General features: G+C 36.7%; 7 protein-coding genes across 7 annotated transcripts; 1 reads left to right on the top strand and 6 right to left on the bottom strand.

Moving 5' to 3' along the window:
* Positions 1-865: 865 nt before the first annotated feature.
* LOC108848357 (fasciclin-like arabinogalactan protein 16) lies at positions 866-3,345 on the bottom strand. Its single transcript, XM_018621696.2, has 3 exons — positions 2,539-3,345; positions 1,728-2,309; positions 866-1,122 (listed from the first exon to the last, which is right to left on the bottom strand). Exons 1-3 carry the CDS (start codon positions 3,245-3,247, stop codon positions 1,064-1,066), a joined length of 1,350 nt encoding a protein of 449 aa, XP_018477198.2. The 5' UTR covers positions 3,248-3,345; the 3' UTR covers positions 866-1,063.
* Positions 3,346-7,449: 4,104 nt separating this feature from the next.
* Positions 7,450-8,546, bottom strand: LOC108851697 (uncharacterized). Its single transcript, XM_018625159.2, has 3 exons — positions 8,342-8,546; positions 7,794-7,922; positions 7,450-7,700 (listed from the first exon to the last, which is right to left on the bottom strand). Exons 1-3 carry the CDS (start codon positions 8,397-8,399, stop codon positions 7,528-7,530), a joined length of 360 nt encoding a protein of 119 aa, XP_018480661.2. The 5' UTR covers positions 8,400-8,546; the 3' UTR covers positions 7,450-7,527.
* Positions 8,547-8,693: 147 nt separating this feature from the next.
* On the bottom strand, positions 8,694-11,032 carry LOC108853936 (probable sucrose-phosphatase 2). Its single transcript, XM_018627416.2, has 7 exons — positions 10,832-11,032; positions 10,451-10,750; positions 10,266-10,367; positions 9,448-9,933; positions 9,171-9,357; positions 9,049-9,095; positions 8,694-8,977 (listed from the first exon to the last, which is right to left on the bottom strand). Exons 1-7 carry the CDS (start codon positions 10,889-10,891, stop codon positions 8,891-8,893), a joined length of 1,269 nt encoding a protein of 422 aa, XP_018482918.1. The 5' UTR covers positions 10,892-11,032; the 3' UTR covers positions 8,694-8,890.
* Positions 11,033-12,259: 1,227 nt separating this feature from the next.
* LOC108850951 (ubiquitin carboxyl-terminal hydrolase 10-like) lies at positions 12,260-14,872 on the top strand. The gene is made up of 10 exons (XM_018624398.2): positions 12,260-12,485; positions 12,580-12,762; positions 12,838-12,937; positions 13,006-13,065; positions 13,160-13,258; positions 13,347-13,655; positions 13,748-13,810; positions 13,890-14,062; positions 14,132-14,417; positions 14,548-14,872. Exons 1-10 carry the CDS (start codon positions 12,367-12,369, stop codon positions 14,683-14,685), a joined length of 1,530 nt encoding a protein of 509 aa, XP_018479900.1. The 5' UTR covers positions 12,260-12,366; the 3' UTR covers positions 14,686-14,872.
* On the bottom strand, positions 14,798-15,887 carry LOC108850950 (uncharacterized; the record flags this gene model as incomplete). The annotated part of the gene is made up of 3 exons (XM_018624397.1): positions 14,798-15,020; positions 15,108-15,453; positions 15,625-15,887. Coding segments are annotated over 3 exons (687 nt in total), but the record flags the coding sequence as incomplete, so codon positions are not given.
* Positions 15,888-16,264: 377 nt separating this feature from the next.
* Positions 16,265-17,708, bottom strand: LOC108855619 (uncharacterized). The gene is made up of 4 exons (XM_018629483.2): positions 17,506-17,708; positions 17,142-17,299; positions 16,586-16,925; positions 16,265-16,502 (listed from the first exon to the last, which is right to left on the bottom strand). The coding sequence occupies exons 1-4, from the start codon at positions 17,689-17,691 to the stop codon at positions 16,443-16,445; spliced, it is 744 nt and encodes a 247-aa protein (XP_018484985.2). The 5' UTR covers positions 17,692-17,708; the 3' UTR covers positions 16,265-16,442.
* A 1,265-nt stretch (positions 17,709-18,973) lies between these two features.
* On the bottom strand, positions 18,974-22,590 carry LOC108855258 (uncharacterized). Its single transcript, XM_018629028.2, is given in 9 exon segments — positions 18,974-19,291; positions 19,294-19,420; positions 19,422-19,505; positions 19,576-19,809; positions 20,123-20,201; positions 20,294-20,409; positions 20,498-20,642; positions 20,719-21,136; positions 21,194-22,590. Coding segments are annotated over 9 exon segments (2,388 nt in total). The 5' UTR covers positions 22,248-22,590; the 3' UTR covers positions 18,974-19,160.
* Between the last annotated feature and the right edge of the window lie 516 nt (positions 22,591-23,106).

The raw sequence follows: 23,106 nt of genomic DNA, 5'->3' as shown, positions 1-23,106 counted from the left end.
TAATCAACGGTTGCAATGAAAAAAATGAATAAGTATTCCATCTCAATCCATATTATTCCTTTCCATGTCAGAAGAAATATCAACATTCTTTTAAAAAATCATTCCACATAAAAAATAGTTATGGAACAGATAAAATACTAATTTCATTCCATTGAATTCCACTGATTATCATTCTTTTAATTCCACTTATTCCTTTTATTAACATCCGGTTACAGCTTTAGTAACTGGTTATTCCTAATAGGAATGTTAGCAATAAAGAGAATGATTTTTATGGAATAGAAAAAATTGGAATGATGTTGAAAATAGAATAAAAACTAAAATCATAAATAGAATAGAGATTTCACACATTCCATTCATTCACCAAGGTTTAGGGATCATGAATAAAAAATAGATTTTACAGATGGTTTTTTTTTGTTTCATTCCAAAAATGGAATAAGTGGAATTGTGTTTTGAAAACTCTCATGATAACTGGTAGCTAATTTATGGAATTTCAGGGAATGATCCATTCCAAATGATTTTATTCCAAAAAAAATGTCATTCCAGGAGTATTGTATAAACAATAAACAGAGGCGCTGATACTATGACCAGGTGAGTGAATATACATTATGTTGATTGATCTATTACAGCAAAGAACATTGTAGCTACATGCCAATCACACATTAAATTATTTTCCAGATTTTATATTTTATAGTAGTATTATACAAAATGATAGCAATAATGCATCAATTGAAAGAAGAGAATGTAAAAAATAAGCACACAAACCGATCATTCCTTTATTATTCCATATAGCTATTCATATAGTTGTATGAATAACAAACTTCCTTTGAATTCTCTAACTCCTACCATCATTTTCACGCACCCCAAATAACAAACTTCATCAGAATCTACTGTCCACGTATTCATATATATTTTTGAATATAAAAAATTACAATAGAGAATGCAAACCGAAACGAACCAAAAATCACATCATTTACATATTCAATTTTTCTCTTTTTCTTTTCCAGATGTTTACAGAACCAAGAATTTGGAAGTCCTGGTTTTATTTTGATAATAACGTGTAAAATCATTGACACGGGATGAACCGTGATCCCATCATTCTACAAGCTACCTCCATCAATTTACCTGCATAGATTATCAAATAATCAGTCACTTTTTGTTGTAAATGATTGAGTGCAATAAATATATGATTAGAAACAAACTCTAAATAAGGACAAAAGGGTTTGGTTTGGGGCTTAGTAAAAATAAAAACAAGCTGCCTAGTCATTAACGACCAATTGTGCCTCACAGCTTGTCTTATAGAAAGAACAAAACAAAAATTCATTAATCTAATGGTTCTTTAGGACTATTCGTCGGTGGGTTATAAATAAAAAGAAGCTAATAAGTGAATAAAATAACAAAATTTGTTAAGAGAGTTTTGTCTCCATTCTCTTACACGTCTCTGCTTTTCCAAATCCCACATGTTTACTTCTACTCTCACTTACCGACCAAACTCATGGCTGCTTAAACTATTTAACTAAAGTTTCATCCTACACAAAGTTTTAGAACAAGATTTCTGACAATCTATGACACAAAAAAAATGATGTAATTCTAGTTTAGACGTCAAAATCAAGTACTTAAGGACAGAACAATCAGAATCTAAAACTAAATGTAAAAAAAAAGCAAATAAAGACTTTTTTGATCAACAAAGGAAAAAGTAATGAAGACTTAAAAAAGTTTTTTTTGTTTACCTCTTCTTGATTTAGCAACTTTCTTAACAACGGGAGCAGCTGGTTTCATCTCCGTTGTTGGAGTCTCCTTCATCGGAAACAAGACACCATCAATACCCTGAACTGATATCCGACCGTCGGTGTAGATATCAGGGTCGAACAAATAAGCTGAGCCTTCACCGTGTCCGAACTTAACAGAGCCATCAGCTTCTTGAGCCAAGACTTTGTGTGGGAATCTCAAAGAATCGTACTTCACCTTCCCGAATCTGCGTACGGCATTGTACATACTCTCTTCTGTCTGATACTCTGGTATGATGTGGTAGTACACAATCTGCTCAGGAGCACCAGGCTCGCTCAACTGATCCGTTGTGAGCTTAGCCATGGCTTCATCGTTAGGAGCCAAGACTGTTAAAACGTAGCCTTCCGAGACGAGCCGACCCATCTCGGTGGCTAAGGAGGTTAAGTTGACGAGAATGTCAGCCATCTCATTGTAGCCACCGTAATGCAAGAGTGTGTGGATGAAGTCTTTGACTTGAGCCTCGCCATTGAAGTGGTGACGTGGACCTCCGGGTCCGGGAGCTGGAGCCGGAGCAAGAGAAGGACCTGGTACAGAACCGGTTCAATAATTTTAGAAAATTTAATATTTGTTTAAAATTTTTATATTCTTTTTAAAAAATTACAAGTACATTTTTGATTAAAAAAATTTGTTTAAACAAAAGTATATTCATATAATATATTTTTGACATTTATACTAATTTTTGGTAAAAAATAAGTATATTTAAAAAAAATTACTCGTAACTCTTTAGAAATGGAAGGACACGGCGGCACTGACCTGGTGACATGGCGTCGTAGACTGGGAGGACGGGAGGGGCTCCGGCTGGAACAGGTGGAGCTGGTTTCTTGAGACGGTGGGTTCTTGGATCAACCTCAGGAGCTCCTTCTGGTAACACGGCGGAGATTGAACGGAGGCTACGGCGGCGGTTGAAGTCTTCTTGAACAGAGCGAGGGATGAGAAGACGCTCGATCCCATGGATGATTCCGTCGGGTCTAACGACGTCATCGGGACGTACGATCTCAGCGGAGTCTACTTTTAACCGGAGAGAAGGAGCACTAGCGTCGACGGCGAGGTGGACGTGGTCGTTGGAGAGAGTGCGGTGGTGGTGAGAGAGAGAAGGCCACTGAGGAGAAGTGATACGACGAGGGAGAATGTGGAACATCAGTAGAGATTGCAACGATTTGAGGTTTCTTGGTTCGAGCAAGAAAGATTTGAAAAGAGGGTCGAGGTTACGTTCCAAGGCATCGTTGCGTGGTGCGAAGATTGTGATGTTGTGTCGACCAACTGCTTCTTCGAGGGTTTGGAGGAGGAGAGCTTTCTCCACTAGCTCGGCTAGCTCTGTGTAGTGAGAGTCGAGGAGAGCTACGAGGACTGAGTTGGAGTTTATTTGACCCGAGGTGGTGGGTTTGTTTTCGGGTAATGCGGTGGCGATGGAGGCGGCTAAGAGGAGGAGAAGGAGGGTTGAGAAGCTGTAGGATGAGTCCATGGCGTTTGTGGGAGAAAGAGAGATGAAGGAAGTGTCGGCAATGTGAAGGAAGAAAGAAGAAGGGGTTGAAGAGAGAGGAGATTCTCTGAAGCTGATGTGAAGTTTCTTCTTTCTTTTTAATCTTTTTTTTGGTGTTTTTTGGTGGTTGGATTTTTTTGCTTTTTAATTTGTTTATTTTTAGTGGTAAAAGGTGGGGTCTACACGTGCCACTTTGTTCAGATTTATGCCTAGCTTGAAGCCTCTCCTTGAGACAGAGGGCTGCTACTTGTTTCTGTTCAATAAACTCAAGCACTATGTCTCTGTCTTCGAGCTTTCGTGTCGGTTTCTAACTTGGTTCAGTATCTGAACTTCACTTCAAGTAAAAACTTTCCATGTTTGTTTATTTTTAATAAAACTTATCGATGGTGTTAATCAAAAAAAGGAAAAAACATATCGATGCTTTGGCTTGCAAATCAAAACGTAGTAACGTACGACTCAAACTATTGTAACTAGTATAATAATTAGTTGTAAGTCACTATGAGTTTTATGATACGTTACTAATTAAGCTTCATTGATACAAATGTCATATGCTTCGTGGCGGATAAATTTTGTAGGTTCTTTACAGTATTTTATCTTACAACAACTGTAGCGAAACGCCAACAAAGGTTTGGATTATTCTCACTCATATAACGTAACAAATATGTCATGAACCAATATTATTATATCACCAGACCACCTATTTGTTAGTCCCAATTTTTTTTAATATATATATATTGATGATTACTGGCCTGCATGTTACAATAAATATTTATTAGGTAGAAATATTTATTTGTAGATCTTTTTTTTGAATACCAAATATTTATTAGTAGATCATCCTTTTATATATATATCTCAGGCATTCTTAAATGTGAAGCTTTATTCAACATATTATGAAAAAAGTGTATATGAATTTGGTAACTGTTCTTCCATATATTAGCATATTTTCAGAAAAAGTTACTATACTTTTCTTTTAATTAGTTTTGGAATGAATTAGCATTCTATAAACGTATAATGACCGTATAAATTAGATTACAGCCAGAGAAATTCTTGGGTTCACCCATAGAGTGAACCTTTAGATTCACCCAACCAATAGGATTTCGTTATTTCATATTCAGTATCTTTAAAAAAAAGGAAACAAAATCTTGTCAAATTATATTAATATTTTTAAACTAAAAAATAAAAATTAATATTAGTTGCAAACAAAAATACGTTTTATAAAAATATATTTTTAATACCGTCAGCCAAATACTAAACCCTAAACCCTAAATCCTAAACCCTAAACCCCTGGATAAACCCTAAACCCTTGGTAAATCCAAAATGCTTGGATAAATTTTAAATCCTACTGTTTAGGATTTATCCAAGGGTTTATGATTTACCCAAGGGTTTAGGGTTTATTATTTAGGGTTTAGGATTTAGTATTTTGCTGATTGTTTTAAAAATATTTTTTAAAAACAATCCAAAGATTTAAGATTTATCCAAGGGTTTACCATGGATTTAAGGTTTAGAGTTTACGGTTTAGTGTTTTGATGATGGTATTTTAAATATAAAATCTTTTTTTGCGATTACTATTATTTTTTATTTATTTTTATTTTAAAAACATACTGAATATAAAATAACGAAATCCTATTGGTTGGATGAACCTAAAGGTTCACTCTAGGAGTGAATCCAAGTATTTCTCTTACAGCCAAGGCCGGCTCAATACCAATCTGGGCCCTTGGGCAAAAATATTTTTTGGACCCTATGATTACTAATTTTTAATATTTAGACACTTATTAAAATTATTAAAATGAATTTTTGGGCCCTGTAATAACACATATCATTTAACCTTCGAGACCACATGCATATATACGTAAGTAATTAAAACAATTATAGTTGTTCAGTTAATATTATGTATGTTAATAAAACGAAAAAAAATATTTGGCGTAGGCCCTGTGGTGGTCGCACTGACCATCCCATATCCTAAGCCGGCACTCATTACAGCCTGAAAGAGTTTCTGAAGTTTGGTTGCAAATGTCATAAACTCATTTTGCGCTAATGACAACATATTGAGGATGTAATTCTAGAAACAATATATCTAGATGACTTTTAATTGTCACATATACAAATCATAAATAAAACCAGTGAAGGAAGGTAAGGTGTCTTTGGTTGAAATATATCCATCGATTTATGCTTTTGATCTAACATTGTGTCATTTTTTATAATAAGAGTCTTTGTTAATAAGATTTTAGACCAATGCATAATGCTTGAGATTTACTGCAAAACTTAAACAGTGTCGTGATTATGAAATAACATCTCGCATACACCGATCTACTTGATAAACAAAATCTTTTGTGAGACAGATGTAAAAAGAAGAGGCCTCATGGAAACGTAAAGGCTATAGTTGACGTCAATGAGTAGGGGTTTTGGTTCTTTGTACGTGCGGTGGAATAGCTCGTGAAATGTCTTTAACGTATGATTGATAAAATCTCGCTTTCGCCGTTATTTATGATCTGAACCGGCGACGTTTCACTTGCCGTTAGATTTTCCGTCGCCTTCGAACCGACACTCTCGTGGTGGTTGGCTTTCTCCTTTGATTCGAAGCTCCGTTCTCGGTCCACTAACATTATATAAAGAGAAAACAATAGTATTCAATTGACGATAAAATAGAAGATCGGAAACAACTTTGGGATTCATTTTTGTAATTTGCATTTTCTGGTTATTAAATTATGACCATGGAGCTCCTGACTCGTGACATGAAGGACTTCTTCACTTCTAAGTAATTTTAATCAAAATACATCTTTTTACTTTTGGGTTTTTAAGTGCCAATAAATGTACTGAAAACACATGTTTTTCACGTCAATGTATTTTTTTTTTGTTTTATAAAACCTATTGGAATGAAAAAGGAAGGTGAAAGTTATAATATTTCAAAAAAGCAAAAGTCAAATGTTTTTAAGAATTTTATATTAGAGAAAAGAACATTTATTAGACAATAATTGGAAAAAGAATGCATTGCACATAAGCTTTTCGGGTAGATGCGAGATATATGGCCATTTCAAAATATTCAAAAGATCTTATAGAATGGCACTATTGATGAATTTAGGTATCGTGGAATTATATTATCATTAATAACTTGATTCTTACAAAATTAAAGATTGACAAGACATTTATTTTCTGATTCTCGTTTTTTTCTTAAACAAAAATCATTTTCTTACGAAATAATCATTGTCTCTCTTATTAGGAAAACAATCAGCTAATAAGTAGCTGGATACACCATTATATTGTACATTTTTCTCTGAATATGATGTAGCTTTACCATGTTTCTAGTCTTCCTTCTTCTCTGACTTTTTCTTATGGTCGATCAAATTCCATAGTTTAAGTTACTTACTTAGGGCATTTCCAATCCAACTCCATTTTTTCCTCTAAAATGGAGTAAAAGTGAATATGGAGTAAGAAATGCTCCAACCCAACTCCATATCTCACTCCATAATGAAATTTACTCCATAAATGGAGTAATCTTTTTTTTGTTTGTTCATTACTCCATTATAGAGTGAAAAATAGAGTTGGGTTGGAGCATTTTTACTCCATATTCATTTTTACTCTATTTTGGAGTAAAATATGGAGTTTTACATTGGAGATGCTCTTAACTAGCCAACCACAATCTTTGCATTATCACTTCTTACCAATTTCAGTTCTTCATATTGCCATTTACAAAATTACGTACCAAATTTCATGTTTTAAAATTTAAATGTCAAATCAATACATAAATCATAAGAAAATGAAAACAAAAAAATATCAAAGGAAAAATGTTCAAAAAGAAGATTTAACGAAAAAGCGAGGAACAAACAAAAGAAAAGGCCCCCTAAGCAGTAAACAGCATAGTGATCGGCTTGTAGAAGTCCGTAACCAGATTGGGCCTTTGCTGAAACCGCAATTGTTTTGTTTAAATCATTTCTGGTCCTACTCTTGAAGTTTTGGCTGGTGCTAATTAATACGTTAATCTTGAATTTTTTTGGTGGTCCTAACAAATACAGTAGTTGATACAAATCACAGAACATTAACATCTCCTGCGTCCATTGACATAAATAACAACATGGGATACGTATGTGGTCCGGTTTAGCTCCTAATTTTGGGAAGAGCGGTGTGTAATTAATATTACCAAATTAAACAAAACAAAAAAGGAATTGAGAAACGAAAAAAAAAAGAAAAATAGAAATTACTTTAGATTTAACCAAAAAAGAAATTATTTTAGAAAACAATACTTGACTCTTTTGTGAGTTGACTTGTTATAAAACTTGACTCTTTTGTGAGATTCTTCTGATTCTTTCTCCATCCTCGAATTTTGATTTCTTATTTTTCCGGCGATACTCTTTGTTGTTCCCTGACGGATCCATCACATCTTCTGCAAAACTTACCTTTTTCTCCTTCTTGTTCTTGTTCTTCTCCTTATTCTCCATATCTACAGGTTTTTTTCTCTATAAATAAGATCAAAAATTTAACTAAAACACGAACATGCATGGACTCAAAACATGGGAGGGAAGATTTTTAGTACCAAACTGAAGTTCAAACTTTTGCATGTAACAGGACAAGAGACGCTTGTGTACTTGAGCCGCAACGAGCACCACGGTTCCAGAGACGGCAAAGACTGTCATAAACCCTATTGAGCTCTCCATCTTCTTTCCTGAATTTTGGTTATGTGTTAGTTAATATGAGAACAATTATAAAATATGGTGGTGACATGATAGGAGTTTCGAAGAAAGTGGAAGCATTGTGATGAAGAAAAGTATAGAGACGATGGTATTTTCTTCTTCATTAATAACACTTCTCTTTTCCAACTAATAAAACTGTCTTTATTTTATTTTTTATTATTAAAAATTGAAAACATGAAAAACAACGAAATATTAAAGGCATGGAAAGTGGAGAAGAGGGTTTGGAGAATAAATGTTAGGTGAACTTTGTACTACTAAAATAAAACGATTCCAGGTTATGTAATGTACTACTCAAGTGTGTAGATTGAATCATATGCAAGTGCTTCAAAAAAAATCTTCCCAAATCCTTTTCACAAATTTCTTTTTTACCCTAGAATCAATGATTACTTACCACACACGCAATCTTTTGTACCTATGCTTTGCACTTTTTGTTCGTATAAACAGCTCATGCACTTAGTTTTTTTTTCAGCTATACCTCTATATCACGTGAATAACTTTTTTTTTTATAAGGATTATCATATGATTCCAAGTCCAATTAGGTTTATAGACCTTTAGTCCCAAGTGGATTAGGAGGACACTTTGAACTTCATATACAACTCTTCCTATCCATAAAACAAGTCTCTAGACTCCAATATTTTTGTTTTAAATTCATAAGGATATGCTCAAAACGTTTGTGCTACTAGAGGAAAGAAGATAGTGTTGCTTGTTGGAAAAGAAATAGAAACCATTACCGAGTCCAAAAGGGTTAAAGAAAAACAGAGTTAACTTGGAGATATAGATAATAGATGTATCATGTGGATGAGTTTTAGTACCAAGATTTAACAAGGCAATGTTTTATTGGATCTCGTGTGTTAAAGCCGAAGTTTCAATGACTTATGGTAGAGTTTCATAAGAGAAGAAAAGAGAAAGATTCTTAATCTGTGGAGAGAAATTGAGTGATTCAGATGATCCAGCTGCTATCATCCTTCAACTTTGATTCCTCCGACCATGTTTGCTCTACATGTTTCCACACCAACCCTTCCCCTTCCTGCACATTCCACAATAACATAAAGTCATCAACAGAACTCCAGGAGCTGCTCTTATTACACAATCTCGTACCTTTGTTGTGAACTTGACAGCCGTTGTGCACCCTATGCGTTCATCACCTGCAAAAGAAAGTGAAGTTAGATTCTCTTGGGGTTTAACTTCTGAGTTATATAGATGATGTAATAAGTCCTTACCACTCTGCTCCCATTTAGCAAGCTTTACTATCCATGTCCCAGGAGCAGTCTCTGTAGCCAAGACTTGATCAACCCAAACCCTAAACTTCTTTCCTTGTTTGTCTCCATGGTGCTTCCTCAGCTCATCAATAGTATCTATCAGAGATTTTTCAGTACCAGATGGATGTACAAACACACCACCAGGATGCTGACGACAACAAAAAGGCATTCACATATTCAGATAAGCTATCTCACTGCAAAAAAAAACATAATCAAAAACTCTGTTTTACACACTCACACACGAAGCTTTGAGGCTAGCCGCATACGCCTCCGAGTTCTCAACCTCACCACGTCTCCACCTCTCATAGAACAAGAAAAACTTCACAACCTCATGACCAGGGTTCGCATTCTCCACCTTGCACTCCAAGAAGTCAGATACATCTCTCGGAGAAAGGTTTGGACCGAGCTCGAACTCACCAACCGCCTGTATAATCCCACCTGCACACCTCTCCTTCGCATGGATCACCTTCGGGTTGTCTTTGGCGTTCTCAGCATGCCACTTCAACAGCTCTTCCTGTGCATTGCTTACCATGACGCCGTAAACATCGGGAATGCTAAAGAGCTCAGCATCGTTCCCGGAGTCTCCGCAGGCAAGAGTGTTAACAGGGAGCTTTCCTTCGCTCTTGAGCTTCTTGAGGAGATAAGCTAGCGCTTGTCCCTTCCCAGCACCTTGTGGTAAGATGTCCAAATCCATGCCTCCACTGTAGATTATTTTGACATCCAACTGAAACAAACATACACACACACAATCATCTCAAGAAAAAAAAAAATAAATTAAACAAATTTGTGGATTTATACTAACATTATTTTCATTGGAAAGAAATATTAACACTATTGCTTAATTTAACAGATTTCGACTAATTTAGATCGATTTAGACTAATTTAATCGATTTAAACTAATTTAGATCGACTTAAACTGATTAAGAACGGTTTAAACCGATTTAGAATGATTTAAACCGAGTTAAGTTCCTATAAATCAGATTTTAAGAAAATCGTTTGAGATGCCTAGACCATGGTTACTAGTTGCTACTATAACACTATGAAAGCAAATCTCACCCCACGTTTCTCCAACCGCAGTGACAGCTCCTTGGTCACTTCCTGAGCCTTACTCTTGTCAACGTAAAAGCTAACCTTGTGTGGCCTCTGCTCAGTCTCTGCCTATAAAACCACACTCTTTGTCATTGGTCCCATTGACAAGTAGATTGCAAGATAAGAACTTTTTTTTGTTTTGTTTTCAGTACCTGAAGAGTTAACTCAGAGAACTTGCTAGTTTCTTCTTTAACAACCCCCAAGTCCCATTTATGGTTTAAAGTATCAACCCAACCATGATCAGGAACCATGGAGTTACCATAAGTAATCTCAGTCCCTACAGACATGATGGTTACATCAGGGGTCAGCAAAGGCTTCTCCTTTCTGAGTTCTTTGTACAGAGTCGGTGATCTTCCGGTTGAGAAGACGAGGAGAGAGTCGTGGCGATAGGCGTGTTCCCAGAGTGAGTTGAATCTGAGCAAAGAGAGGTTCTCAGGATCGTGATGATCAACCTGCAGGGACAATAAAAAAACATGACCCATCAATAAAGACGGAACCCTTTTGATAAAAAATGGTGGCTTTTTTTTTGTTACCATGGTATGGTCAAGATCCGAGACTATCATGAGACGAGCAGGAGATGTTAGCCTCTCCATGATTACTTGAGATTCTACACAATGTAGCGTGAGATTCAGAGGGAGAAGGAGAAGAAGAAGAGACCAGAGAGTCGGATGTCACCACAGATTTGAGATCGGACCCATATGTGTCGTGTCGTGTTACTTGCCTTTTTGGTTTATGCGATAAAGATCCGATGATCCATGACGAGTGTAGGAGATATACGTGTAGCGTATCTAACAGCTATCACACCTGTCGCTGTCAGTATAGTACCACAGAATATTCCTTTTCTAAATCTTTATTAATTAAGTAAAATACAACATAGCCTAAGTCTCGAAACACTTAATCTCGTTTTTTAATTTGCCAAGGGAATATTCAAGATATTCTTTCTTTTTAAAAACTAAATCAAGAGATTTTTTTTTAGATTTGAAATGCAAGTTCAAGAATTTTAAGTTAAGAAATCAAGCCTAGGCTTTATGGACATTTATCACTAAATCTGAAATTTGAATCAAATTCAAACCAAAAAACTTGAATTTATATCGAATTTAATCTATAAAAAAATTTACATTAGTTTTATAGGAGATTATTTGGATAAAAATAGAACACAAAAAATTGAAAATATTTAAAAAAACATTTATTAAAGGATTTAAATATATGTATATGATTAACTGATTAAGAATTATGGTTTAGTTTTTCCGGATGGTGTTGGCCACTACACTACCTACGCTAAGGTCACTGATCTCACTATCTATTCGTTTTTGTGCTTCCTGATGAGTCCTTTTATCTCTATCCTACATATGTTTCTGCAGTTGATTGATGATGACAACAGGTGGTATCTCAACGACAGTCTTGTTTCACCCGTAAACGAATCTGAGATCGTAAGCTCAACGGCCTATCTTCTCTTCTACCGAAGAAGAGTTGGAAGTGAAACAGCAACACAATCAGGCTGAGGTGGCGAGGACCGATGATATGGATTAGTCATAATGGGCATACCATATATCATGAAGTCGCTGCATTGGTCTATAACTCCACTCTCTAATGTTGTATGTAATTCAAAACAAGAAAACGTTTCTCACTCGATTTGCTTATAAGACATGAAAACTGAACCACACTGATCAATCACCATATAGTATTTGAGATCAGCCTTAAACTACATCAGTGCTAATCTCTAAGCAACATATGCATCTCGATATCTAGGCTTAGCTTCAGTAAATCTAGCATTGATTTAGAAACACTGGTGTGTGTTTTTTTTTCTTTTATGTTGATATTATGTTTGAAAAAATGAAAAAAATATACTATATTTATAGGAAATTTAGTGGCAAAGAAAACACATAAAACGAAATTAGAGGGAAAAACTTAAAAGAAAAGATGATTGAGAAAATTCAAGAGTAGGAGTTTTTTCTCTCTTACTTTCTTCTTTCTCTCTCGCGCGTAAATACAAATCAAGACTCCCTCTTTCATTCTCTCTCGCGTACACTCTTGGGATCATCCTCATTGATCAGTCATCTTTTCGAAGATGACGAACCCTAATTCCACAGCTTCCAAACGTCGTCTTCCCGAGGAAGAGAAACGCATCGTTTCGGAATTGACTACCTACTTGAGCGAAGGAGACTCGTACTTCGTCATCTCCAAAAGGTCTCTTCAATCTTGATTCTGCTTCTTGGAGCTCATAAGAGCAGTCTTGCGTGGTACACAAGTTAACGTTTTTTTTGTGTGTATTGCATTGCAGGTGGTACACAAGCTGGCAGAAATATATCACTGCGCCTTTAGGAGGAGCTCCTAGGCCTGGACCGATTGACAACCGTGATATCATCACAAGTGATGATGGTGATCCACAACTTCGTAGATTCCTTGTTGAAGATGAAGACTACGTTCTTGTTCCTCAACAAGTTTGGAAAACTCTTCTTGGATGGTGAGTGCGTCTTCTCTACTCATGCATGGTCTCCTTTTTGTTTATTGATTCAAAATGTTGTGGTCTTTTTGTCAGGTATAACGTAGGTCCTCCAATAACAATGAACTTGATCTACCTCTTTTTATCAGATGCAAGAGACGTTAACCATGTAACTGACATACGTTTGGCAAAAGAGGTATATAAATATTTGCATAGATCTCCACTTTGGTTCCTTCCTTCCTTACTTGGGTTGTTGTTACTTAGGCCTCTATAAGGGAGCTTTATGTGAAGGTTTGTGCTAAGACAGGGGCATCTCTAGAAAAGGTGTGTATTTGATTGAAGTCTGGTCACTACTACTATGGAGATTGTGTTCTTCTTTGCTTCACATTGATGATGATGATTTATGTATATAAACCAGGCTCGCATCTGGAATTACTTCAACAGGAAGAAAGTCAAACTCTTGGATCCTTTATCTAACGAGAGCCTTGAAGATTCAGGTCTTGTCATGGACCAAGATGTAAGTATCTATCTAGAGACAAAAAGAGTCATTGATTCCTGATGAATATCACATTCTATTCTCTTTAAACTGTTTTTCTTATATGCAGATTCTTCTTGAAGTTGATGAGCTAGGTCGTGGTCGACTACCTCTGGAACGTTCAGGATTAGTAGGACTGGTTAATTTGGGAAACACCTGCTACATGAATAGCATTCTTCAGTGTTTGGCACACACACCTCCCATACTTCAATACTTCTTGCGAGATAACACTCATCAGGGTGAGCTTGCTAAGGCGTTTGGTGAGCTGTTGAAGGAACTATGGTCGTCAGGAAAGAAGGCAGTTACACCGAGCTTTTTCAAGACAAAACTGGATGAAGCTGCTCCACAGTTTAGTGGTCACTATCAACACGATTCTCATGTTAGTTAGTTAGTTATTTCCCTCTTATCAATGTGCATGAGTGAGCAAATTATTAATATGCTTTTTTTTGGTCCATGTGATGTTTGCTTCAGGAACTGCTTATGTTCTTATTAGCTAGGCTGCATGAAGTCTCTGACATAGTCAACGTCTGCCAAGTAAGTATTCATCTCTTACCGTTTCTGGAAGATTTAAGTCACCTGTTTGATTTTTTGTTTATTTGATAATGTTTTAAAGGGTCAATGCAAGTCAACTCTGGTTTGTCCAGTTTGTGGAGATACAGCAACCACTTATGACTCCTTCACGTGCTTGTCTTTACCTTTGCCTTCAACACGTACTTGGTCAATATCTCTCCTTTCTTGTTTGGAGCAATACTTAGCAGAAGAACCTCTAGGACCAGATAACATGTGGTACTAACACTCACTTGTCTCTGCTTTCTTATTCTCTTTATAAGTTTTAACCATCTTTTTCTGAACCAGGTTTTGTCTGCAATGCAAAGAGAAGAGACCAGCTAACAAGAAGCTTGACCTGTGGAAGATGCCAGATATTCTCGTGTTACATTTAAAACGGTTCAAGACTAGCAAACATTTCGTGAAGAAGAATGATACGTTTGTGGATTTCCCGATTAACGATCTAGACTTGAGCAAGTACGTGAAAAACCAAGAGAATGATGATCAGTCGTCATACTTGTACGAGCTGTATGCAGTGAGCAACCATTACATTGGAAGAAGTGTTCCTGTTCGCCACTACACTGCCTACGCTAAGGTCAGCTTGACTTTTATTTTGATGATCTCATGACACGACTATCTATTTTTGCTTTGTGCTGCCCCCGCCTGATGAGCCCTCCTTTATCTAATAATAGCTTATATGTTGTGCCACTGTTTGTGTCCTGCAGCTGATTGATTACAACGAGTGGTATCATTTCAATGACAGTTATGTTTCGCTCGTAAAGGAACCTGCGGTCAAAAGCAAAGCGGCCTATCTTCTGTTCTACCGAAGAGTTGGAACTGAAACAAAAAGCACAATCATCTGAGGAGTCGAGGACCAATATGATGAATTAGTCATTCAAGCTTGGTGGTTCGGTTGAAGTGTTCTTCTTTGCTTCAGACTATATTGTTTTTAGTTGGGTGATTAGTGGAGTCAAATAGATGAAGAGATATAGAGTTACAGGTTTGTACACAGACAGTTTTGGATCATTGAATACAAGAAAATGTTTCTCACTCTGTTTTGATTACAAGACATGAAAAAAAAACAGAACCACACTGATCACCCACCAATATAGGATTTGACTTAGGACGATGAGCTATCCTCAAACCGGAAGGTGACCCCATTCTTCTTCTTGAAATCATGTGTGGTGTGATCCACCTCCTGTGACAACACACCAACCAATGTCAAAACCCCCAAAACAACTTTAATTCACTTTTTTTTATAACACTTAAAACCTCACACACTCACATTTGTGTTGCTGAGCTCTAAGTTGTAGAAGTCCATGGAACTCTCACTGAACAACGGTCCAGCATGCCACGTGCCACGGTTCAGTTTAACAAACTTCGGTCCCGAAAACCTGAAGACGCGCACCTCCTCAACCGTAGGAGGAGCGTACAAGTGACCACCGGATCCTGACTCTACATTGTTATCCCCAACTCTTTCTCTCTCAGCAACATCTTCGATAAGAGATGGCTTCGCTACTCCTAGATACCAAACGTGACCACCTATCGATCCCAGACACTGTGTCACGTTCGCGTGGTGAGTGATCGTGGAGAAGCCAAAGGATCGATCTTTGAGACGCATGATATAGAAACTAAGACAGATAAGAGAGAGTAACAAGAAACTCTGATTATTATTAAAAGAAAAAAAAAAAGAAGAAGAAGACACAAACTAACTGACACTAGACAGCTTAAGTCTTGTCTTTATTTAGTACAAATATAACAAAACACAGATTGAATTTGATAGGAGAGGTCGGAGAGAGTACCGTGGGATTCCTTTGGAGAGATCTAATTGAGCATCGTTAGGACCGAAGTGATCACCGTCGGAGGAGGCTTCGATGACTTGACCATAATCTCCGAAGCTTTCAGGTGTGGCTTCGATCGGGATCAGGTTGACTTCAACCGGAGATTCAGATTCCGCCATTGTTGCCTTGTTTCTCTCACCCACAAGATAACGGAAAGTGAAAGGATTTAGAAGATGCGAGCTTTTCTTATTTGAGGGTTTTTCTTGTCTATTTAAATAGTTATGGGGTCAAAATGAAAAAGAAAAATAACTATACGAATAACAATGAGCATTTTCTTTCATCACGAATTGACCATGTTATAACTCCATGAATAGATTCTCGATCGACTTACCTGAACGCTTTGTTAGAATTCAACTTTAACTAAAGTTATGTATGATGAAATCAGCTCAAAGAAGATGATGGACAAGAGATGGTGAAAAGTGAGAATGTGAAAAATGTATTATTTCATGTTACAAGATCTAATACCTGTTTAATATAAAATGTACATTCCGGTTTATAACAAGTAGTATCATTTCAATGACGGTTATGTTTCAACCGCTAACGAATTTGCGGTAAAAAGCAAACCGGCCTATCTTTGGTTCTACCGAAGAAGAGTTGGAAGTGAAACCAAAAGCACAATTTAGTCGGGGGATTACAATTTCTTGGAACATTGAATACAAGAAAAAACGTTTCTCACTCTGTTTTGCTTACAAGACATGAAAAAAACAGAATCACACTGATCAATATTCATATATAGGAATTGACTTAGGACGATGTGCAGTAGTCATCTTTGGGGTCAGTCAAAACCGGAAGGTGACCCCATTATTCTTCTTGAAATCATGTGTGGTTTGATCCACATCCTGTGACAACACACCAAACAATGTTAAAAAAAAACATTAAAATCACTTAGTTCACATCATTTCAAAAATAAAACTTCACTCACATTTGTGTTGGCTAGCTCTAGGTTGTAGAAGTCCATGGAGCTCTCACCGAACAACGGTCCAGCATGCCACGTACCACGTTTCAGTTTAACAAACTTTGGTCCTGAAAACCTGAAGACGCGCACTTTCTCAACCGCAGGAGGAGCGTACAAGTGACCGTCGGATCCTGACTCTATATTATCTCCAACTCTTTCTCTATCACCATCTTCAATAAGAGATGGCTTAGCTAAGCCTAGATACCAAACGTTACCTCCTATTGATCCTAGACACTGTGTCACGCTCGCGTGGTGCGTGATCTTGGAGAAGCGAAACGGTTGATCTTTGAGCCGCATGATATATAAACTAGGAGAAAATAACAAGAAACTGATTATTAAAAAAAAAAAAAAGACACAAACTGAAACTACTAACTAGACAGCTAAGTCTTGTCTTTTTTTTTTTTTTTGAGAAAGGGCCTAAATCTTTGTCTTAATTTGGAACTGATCAACAAAACCATATGGTACAAATATAACCAAACAACAGATAACAGATTGATTTTGATAGAGAGATCGGAGAGGGTACCGTGGGATTCCTCTGGAGAGATCTAACTGAGCATCGTTAGGACCGAAAGGAACACCATCTGAGGAGGCTTCGATGATCTGACCATAATCTCCGAAGTTTTCAGATGTAGCTTCGGTCGGGATCAGGTTGACTTTCTCAGGAGATTCCGCCATTGTTGCCTAGTTTCTCTCACCACAAGAAGACGAAAGTGAATGAATGATTATGCTTTTCTTGTTCAGTCGATATAAAAACTCCAACTGTGGGGTTTTCTTGTCTAATTTAAAATACTATTATGGTTTTAAAAATGAAAAAAAATAGTAATTACACGAATTACAATGAGCATTTTCTTTATATAACTCCATGAATAGATTCTCGATCGACTTACCTGATCGCTTTGTTGGGTGAGGAGATGGTGAATTACATAGTTGTTTCTTGCTATCATGTTGATTATAATTTGTTCTTCAATATCCATTGCTTCAATCTCATCTTCTAACCACTCGTCGAACTCAGATGACTCCAAAGAAGAAGAGGAGTTTACAAAAGGAGAATTACCTCTAATATTAGAATTCATTTTTAACCAAAGTTGTGGTGGTGTAACACTTGATATAGTCCATGTCTATTTATAAGCATATATCTATATATTAGTACTATTTAATACTCTCTCTGTTTTTATTTGTAGGTAGTTTTAGTTAAAAATCTCAATATCAAGAAAGTTATTATTTTTGAAAAAGTAGCATTTAGTATACAATTTCAACCAATAATAAAAATGTATGTATTATTGTATTGGTCACACAATATTTAATTAATGCAAAAGTTGCATTGAATTATATAAACATCTTACATTGTGAAACAATTTTTTTTGGCTAAAACTACCTATATAAAAACAGAGGGAGTAGTATTTAAGAAGATAAAATCTTAAAATTTTCAATTTGCTACATGCATTGGACCTCATCCTTTTGATCAATCCTGAATGGAAATTCTGAAAATAAAATAATAGAATCTAGAAAAACTTAATTCGTGTCATGCATTGGAACTTGTTTTTTCACCATTTTTCATCCTACCTTTCCATTTTTCTTTATATTTTAATTTATATCATATGCATCAAACCCTCATCATCTCACTGACTCTGGCTTTTCAAAAATAATATAATAAAATTCTGAAAATTTTAATTTATATAATGTATTGGAACTTACCATTTCACCAATTTTTGAATCTAACAAATAAAATAAGAGAATTTTTTAAATATTCAATTTATATCATGTTTTTGGATCTTACCATTTCATCCATAAAATCATTTGTATTTATTTATTTGAATTAATATTGATCAATTGTTCTGTACAAATAACAGATTGTACACAGTAAAAGAAATCACAACTCCAATATTTTTCTTCTTCTTTAAAACAAAACATAGAAAAAGTACAACAACATTGTTGTTTACACAAAGTTTTTATAAAATATTTTAAAGATTTAGAGATTTTGAATCAAATTGACTTGTAATATTTAAACTTGCGTGGTAACTATGTATTTATGTATTCTTATATATATATATATATATATATATATATATATATATATATATATATATATATTTTGTATTTTATTTTTTGTTACTAATATTTTTGTATTATTGTTAATGTCTGAATCTAACTTTAAAATATTTTAAATCTTTTTGAAATTTAATTAAATTTTGTGTATATATATATGAGAGATGAAAAGAAAATAGACATTAAAAGGATAAATGAAAAAACATTTAGTAATCATAAATACAAATATGAAAATTTAAAATTTTGAAACTTTTTTTACATGACAAAAATTTTCATGTTCAAATTATAAAGTGTCTCTAAGTAGTAACCTTTTCAAACGGAAGTTTTGTAACTAATAAGATGAAAATTGTCTTTCGCAACAAAACAATCAACTTTTTTTTGGGGTCAAAATTTGCAAAGTAGCATTTAACAAAGAGTAATCTCCTCCGGCTCAAGCTGCCCCCCAAAAAAAACTTCGTAGCAGCAAAGCAAAGCAAAGTAAAAATAGAAAAGCCCTCTAGCAAAGCTTCTTCTGACCGAGCTGATCAGCCACCATAGCTTCCTCGTTCTTCTGCATAGCTTTCTTGGCTAGTTCATATCCAGCAAAGTTCATGGCACCAAGAGGAGCCACCCAGAAGAACCTCGGACTGCTCCTTTGAACAAACCAAGCGGTCCCTCGTGACGCAGAACCGAAAGAAAAACCATTGACATTGAGATGGGTCTCCCTGGCGTTGCAGTCATCATTCTCGTCTTCATCACATCAAACGGAGTCGTCACAAACCGCTGCTATACCTCCTGACACCGCTCCAACCGCTATTGTCTCCCATGCCTCTAGCTCCCTTCCCAGCGCTTGCGCCACCATCTACAAAAACCTCACACAAATCTTTATCATCTCGGTTCTACAGTCTTTTAATATGACCATTTTGATTTACCTTTTTAGACTCTGCATACAGTCCCATGCCAACAACGTATAGTGGGACTTCACGGCAAAGAGTTGCGCCTGTCCCACGGAAAAACCCTCCTGGACCGTCTTGTCTCCATGTCCCTACAATGGCTTCCCCTACATTGTTAAACATGCCAGCCTGCAACCGTTGCTTCAGCACCTCACATGGAATCCGCACTGCCGTGCCTAATAGTGTGCTGCAGAATGATGCAATCGATTGAATCTGCATCAAATGCCCAACGTTTCTCACTGAGTGCAAAGTAGAAAAGATCAGAAAGCACAAATGCAGATGATGCAACTTTACGATGTAACAAAAAAAGAAGCATCAAAGAAGCTACATCTAGCAATGAAACACTTGATTTTGGATTTTTGCAGGATTTGCATCTTATAATGTTCACTTAGTAGATCATATCACTATAGAGGACAAAAACAAGTGCTGAGTTTTGTAAGAAAGCTAATACTAACTTCTTCACTAATGGAATATCTCTATATGAACCCATAAATGACCCAAACAATGAGTACAGTGTGACCATCACCTGAATTTCTGGGAGATTGGGAGCAAAATTGATCAACACAAGTTTACTTGCTTCGAATATTCCTGTCCGCAGGCCATGGCTACAACAATGAAAGAGATTAAGCCACACTGGAAATTAAACATTAACAAATAGTAGCCAAAAAAATATTTGATTTGGAACAACTGAAAAGACCTTGAAAACTGTCCAAGAATTGCTGGAATAGAACCCTTATACACTCCCCGGACACCAATCTCTGGAAGCTTTGCTATCACTTCAGGAAATGACAAGGTTGATGCTTGCACACGTGTCTGGTAACGAAAATGAACAATCAAATCAAGACACCAGGGCTGGCGAGTTATTCAGCTGCAAAAGGCGGCAACAAGAGGACTTACTCACCTTGATCGTGTCAATCGAATGCAATAGGGAAGTGGAGAGAGCAGAGGCAAGTCCTCCGGCTAATGCAGATTTTAGAACATCTCCAGCAGGTAAAGCCACGGGAGGTGCAACAGCAACAACAGTCGCAGCTTCAAACCAGATGTTACTACACGAGCACCAATCATCATTACTAGGACAGCAAACGTTTAAAGTGTTCTTCTACAACAAAGACTTATACTTACCGAGGATCATCCTGCAACCGCTCATACGGCAGCAAAACCATGAAGTTACGGAAATGTCCATAAGAGATAGACTCTTCGGTATCAACCTTCAAGAACCTCATCATGGCTATAGCATTCTCTTCATTAGCAGGAAGCCCTGCGTTATCCAGCGATGCCAATATCTCACTCTTCTGTAGAGTACCGGACTTGGTCAAACACAGAGAAGTGTAGGCACGGAGGATGGTTGGCTCCTTCTGTTCCATCAGCGACAAAAACTGCTTCCAACCAAAAGATTTCGAGAAAAGATGACTCCTCGCTCGTCTCATAAACTCCTTGGCGTATCTTCTCGGCAGTTTTCTTCTCCTCATTGCAATTTCCAGATCTTCCAATGTTACTTTACCATCACCATCTCTATCTAGTTCTTCGAAGAACCTCCTACCTGGAAGCCACAGAGAGTTATAATTGAACAGAGATTAGTTAAAAAAAAGATTCATACCTTCAGACTCGGTGTATCTGAAAAAATCCTGAACAGAGATAAGTTTCTTCTTGTCCGGATGGTCTGCTGAAGGTCGTCCTAACTGGGGCAAAAGCTCAATAAGCTCAGTCAACGAAATAGTAGACAGTGTGGATTTCAAACGCTCCACGTTAGACAAAGGTATACTCAGTAGTCCACTAGCCAGGCTCTGTGGAGAAGAATCAGCAACGCTTTCCTCCTTACTAACGTTGTTACTACTTTCATCACCATCTTCACTCACGGGAGGAGATGCCAGACCGACTATACCCGACGCCACATCTCCAACTCTAGCAAACATCAGGTTCCCTAGGAACCCATTAACATCGAGTTTCCTAGCATCCCATATGTTAAAGACAAGCGGACTAGCTTCCTTGGTACAACAAGATTCAGTCTGTGAACTGTCCTGGATGAATTGGTCAAGCTTGTGGAGATTATGAGCCAGCATTTCAACAACAAAACCCATAGCGCATTCAATCGGATTCCCTTCCTTTTCAGTAGATTTAGCTGACTGGTTCTTCCTAATCTCTTTCCGGTTTACAAACGAAGCCTTTGGTTTAAGACTCTTCTCATCATGAACCCTCTTCTTACCTATCTTAAAAGGAACAGGTAAAGCATGGACAAAGCCACTAACCAACAAAGACCAAGTCATAGCAAACTTGAAGCAATTCGTACAAGAACCATCACCATCATCTTCTTTCTCCAACAAAGGCTTGTCTTTCTTCTTAACCAGCTTCTCACTACCAAAGAGTGACTTCACAGGGATCTTAAAGGACAAACCTTTCTTCCTCTCTTCACTCACCAAACACTGAACACTGTCAACATTGTTCTCAGAGTCGGGACAAGCAGAAACCCTCTTCCTCCTCCTGTTTCTTACAGACGACCTCAACACCAAATGAAAGTCCTTCTCTTTGCTTATCCAACAACTCTCGATGTCTCTAGCCGCCTTTTTGACGCCGAGCTCGATGGGGAGGAGAGCGTCTTTCACTGCTTGGATTGAATTGAACAAGGACTCGATAGGATCGTTCGCTGACACCATTGCACCATTCAAATGGGAAAAAATCGAATCCAGGAGACGAGACGAACTCGTTGAACCCTAGAAACAAAACGGACGAATCGAAGTTACTTTAAGAAAACCCTAAGAACCGCGAAATCGAGCGAGAGGTTCTTCAGATGCGGTTCAGGATGTCAATCTGAGCATTAAGGGAGAGCTGAGCGAGGAAATCGAAAATGGAGTAAAAATGGGAGCTTTAAAGGTTTTTTTTTAAGAGGTTGAAGCTGAGAGAGAAGAGCAGATACGATGAGAGTGAGAAGAAGAAGAAGAGGCAACCATGAAACGATGATGACCCGACCCTTTCTTCTTTGTTTGTTTTTTTCTCTTACGGAAAAATAAATTTTTTTATAAATAAATTAGATGAAGATAAAGACGTGGATATTTATTAGAGAAAGATATTTCATAATCATTTTTAAATGTTTTTTTTTTCACGTTGTGGATAAAATCATGACCGAGTCTCTCATGTTATCCCTAAAGTTATAACCCAGTTTTAGACATTTATCTAGCAATTGAAAGTTAATTTTTTTTTGGTCAAACAATTGAAAGTTAGTAATTAATACTGTACTAATAAGTTAGTACAAAGGATAAAAAAAAAATTAATTAATTTTGTGGAGGAAAGAGGGGGAATGAATGGATAGAGGCTGTCGTAAGAATGCGGTGGAGCCTGATGACACGTGGACTTTGTTCCCATTGATCGTTTACTCAAATGACAAAACACCCTCCTCCAGTCCTGCTTACCGTTTTGTTACGTGTGGTTCTTTTCAGTGACTTAAGTCGAGAAAAAAAGAGTTGAGCCTTTTTGGTGTTTACGTAGAGACCACAAAAGCCTTTGTGTATGGTTTGC

This window comes from Raphanus sativus, chromosome 4 (genome assembly GCF_000801105.2).
Source record: "Raphanus sativus cultivar WK10039 chromosome 4, ASM80110v3, whole genome shotgun sequence".
NCBI lineage: Eukaryota > Viridiplantae > Streptophyta > Magnoliopsida > Brassicales > Brassicaceae > Raphanus > Raphanus sativus.
This window is presented reverse-complemented; position numbering and strand designations above follow the sequence as displayed.

What these genes read in the sequence shown, in the direction of transcription:
- LOC108848357 (XM_018621696.2), bottom strand. Translation starts at nt 3,247, where the DNA reads ATGGACTCATCCTACAGCTTCTCAACCCTCCTTCTCCTCCTCTTAGCC. An exon ending in CTACGACGCCATGTCACCAG is followed by an intron (nt 2,310 to 2,538) that starts GTCAGTGCCGCC and finishes GTTCTGTACCAG; the next exon opens with GTCCTTCTCTTGCTCCGGCT. An exon ending in AGTTGCTAAATCAAGAAGAG is followed by an intron (nt 1,123 to 1,727) that starts GTAAACAAAAAA and finishes TAATCTATGCAG; the next exon opens with GTAAATTGATGGAGGTAGCT.
- LOC108851697 (XM_018625159.2), bottom strand. Translation starts at nt 8,399, where the DNA reads ATGAGCTGTTTATACGAACAAAAAGTGCAAAGCATAGGTACAAAAGAT. An exon ending in TACAAAAGATTGCGTGTGTG is followed by an intron (nt 7,923 to 8,341) that starts GTAAGTAATCAT and finishes ACCAAAATTCAG; the next exon opens with GAAAGAAGATGGAGAGCTCA. An exon ending in AAAGTTTGAACTTCAGTTTG is followed by an intron (nt 7,701 to 7,793) that starts GTACTAAAAATC and finishes AAAAACCTGTAG; the next exon opens with ATATGGAGAATAAGGAGAAG.
- LOC108853936 (XM_018627416.2), bottom strand. Translation starts at nt 10,891, where the DNA reads ATGGAGAGGCTAACATCTCCTGCTCGTCTCATGATAGTCTCGGATCTT. An exon ending in TCTCTGAGTTAACTCTTCAG is followed by an intron (nt 10,368 to 10,450) that starts GTACTGAAAACA and finishes GTGGTTTTATAG; the next exon opens with GCAGAGACTGAGCAGAGGCC. An exon ending in CTAGCCTCAAAGCTTCGTGT is followed by an intron (nt 9,358 to 9,447) that starts GTGAGTGTGTAA and finishes TGTTGTCGTCAG; the next exon opens with CATCCTGGTGGTGTGTTTGT.
- LOC108850951 (XM_018624398.2), top strand. Translation starts at nt 12,367, where the DNA reads ATGACGAACCCTAATTCCACAGCTTCCAAACGTCGTCTTCCCGAGGAA. An exon ending in TGGAAAACTCTTCTTGGATG is followed by an intron (nt 12,763 to 12,837) that starts GTGAGTGCGTCT and finishes TCTTTTTGTCAG; the next exon opens with GTATAACGTAGGTCCTCCAA. An exon ending in CTAGGACCAGATAACATGTG is followed by an intron (nt 14,063 to 14,131) that starts GTACTAACACTC and finishes TTTCTGAACCAG; the next exon opens with GTTTTGTCTGCAATGCAAAG.
- LOC108855619 (XM_018629483.2), bottom strand. Translation starts at nt 17,691, where the DNA reads ATGAATTCTAATATTAGAGGTAATTCTCCTTTTGTAAACTCCTCTTCT. An exon ending in TCACCCAACAAAGCGATCAG is followed by an intron (nt 17,300 to 17,505) that starts GTAAGTCGATCG and finishes GAGAGAAACTAG; the next exon opens with GCAACAATGGCGGAATCTCC. An exon ending in CTCTCCAGAGGAATCCCACG is followed by an intron (nt 16,926 to 17,141) that starts GTACCCTCTCCG and finishes ATTTTCTCCTAG; the next exon opens with TTTATATATCATGCGGCTCA.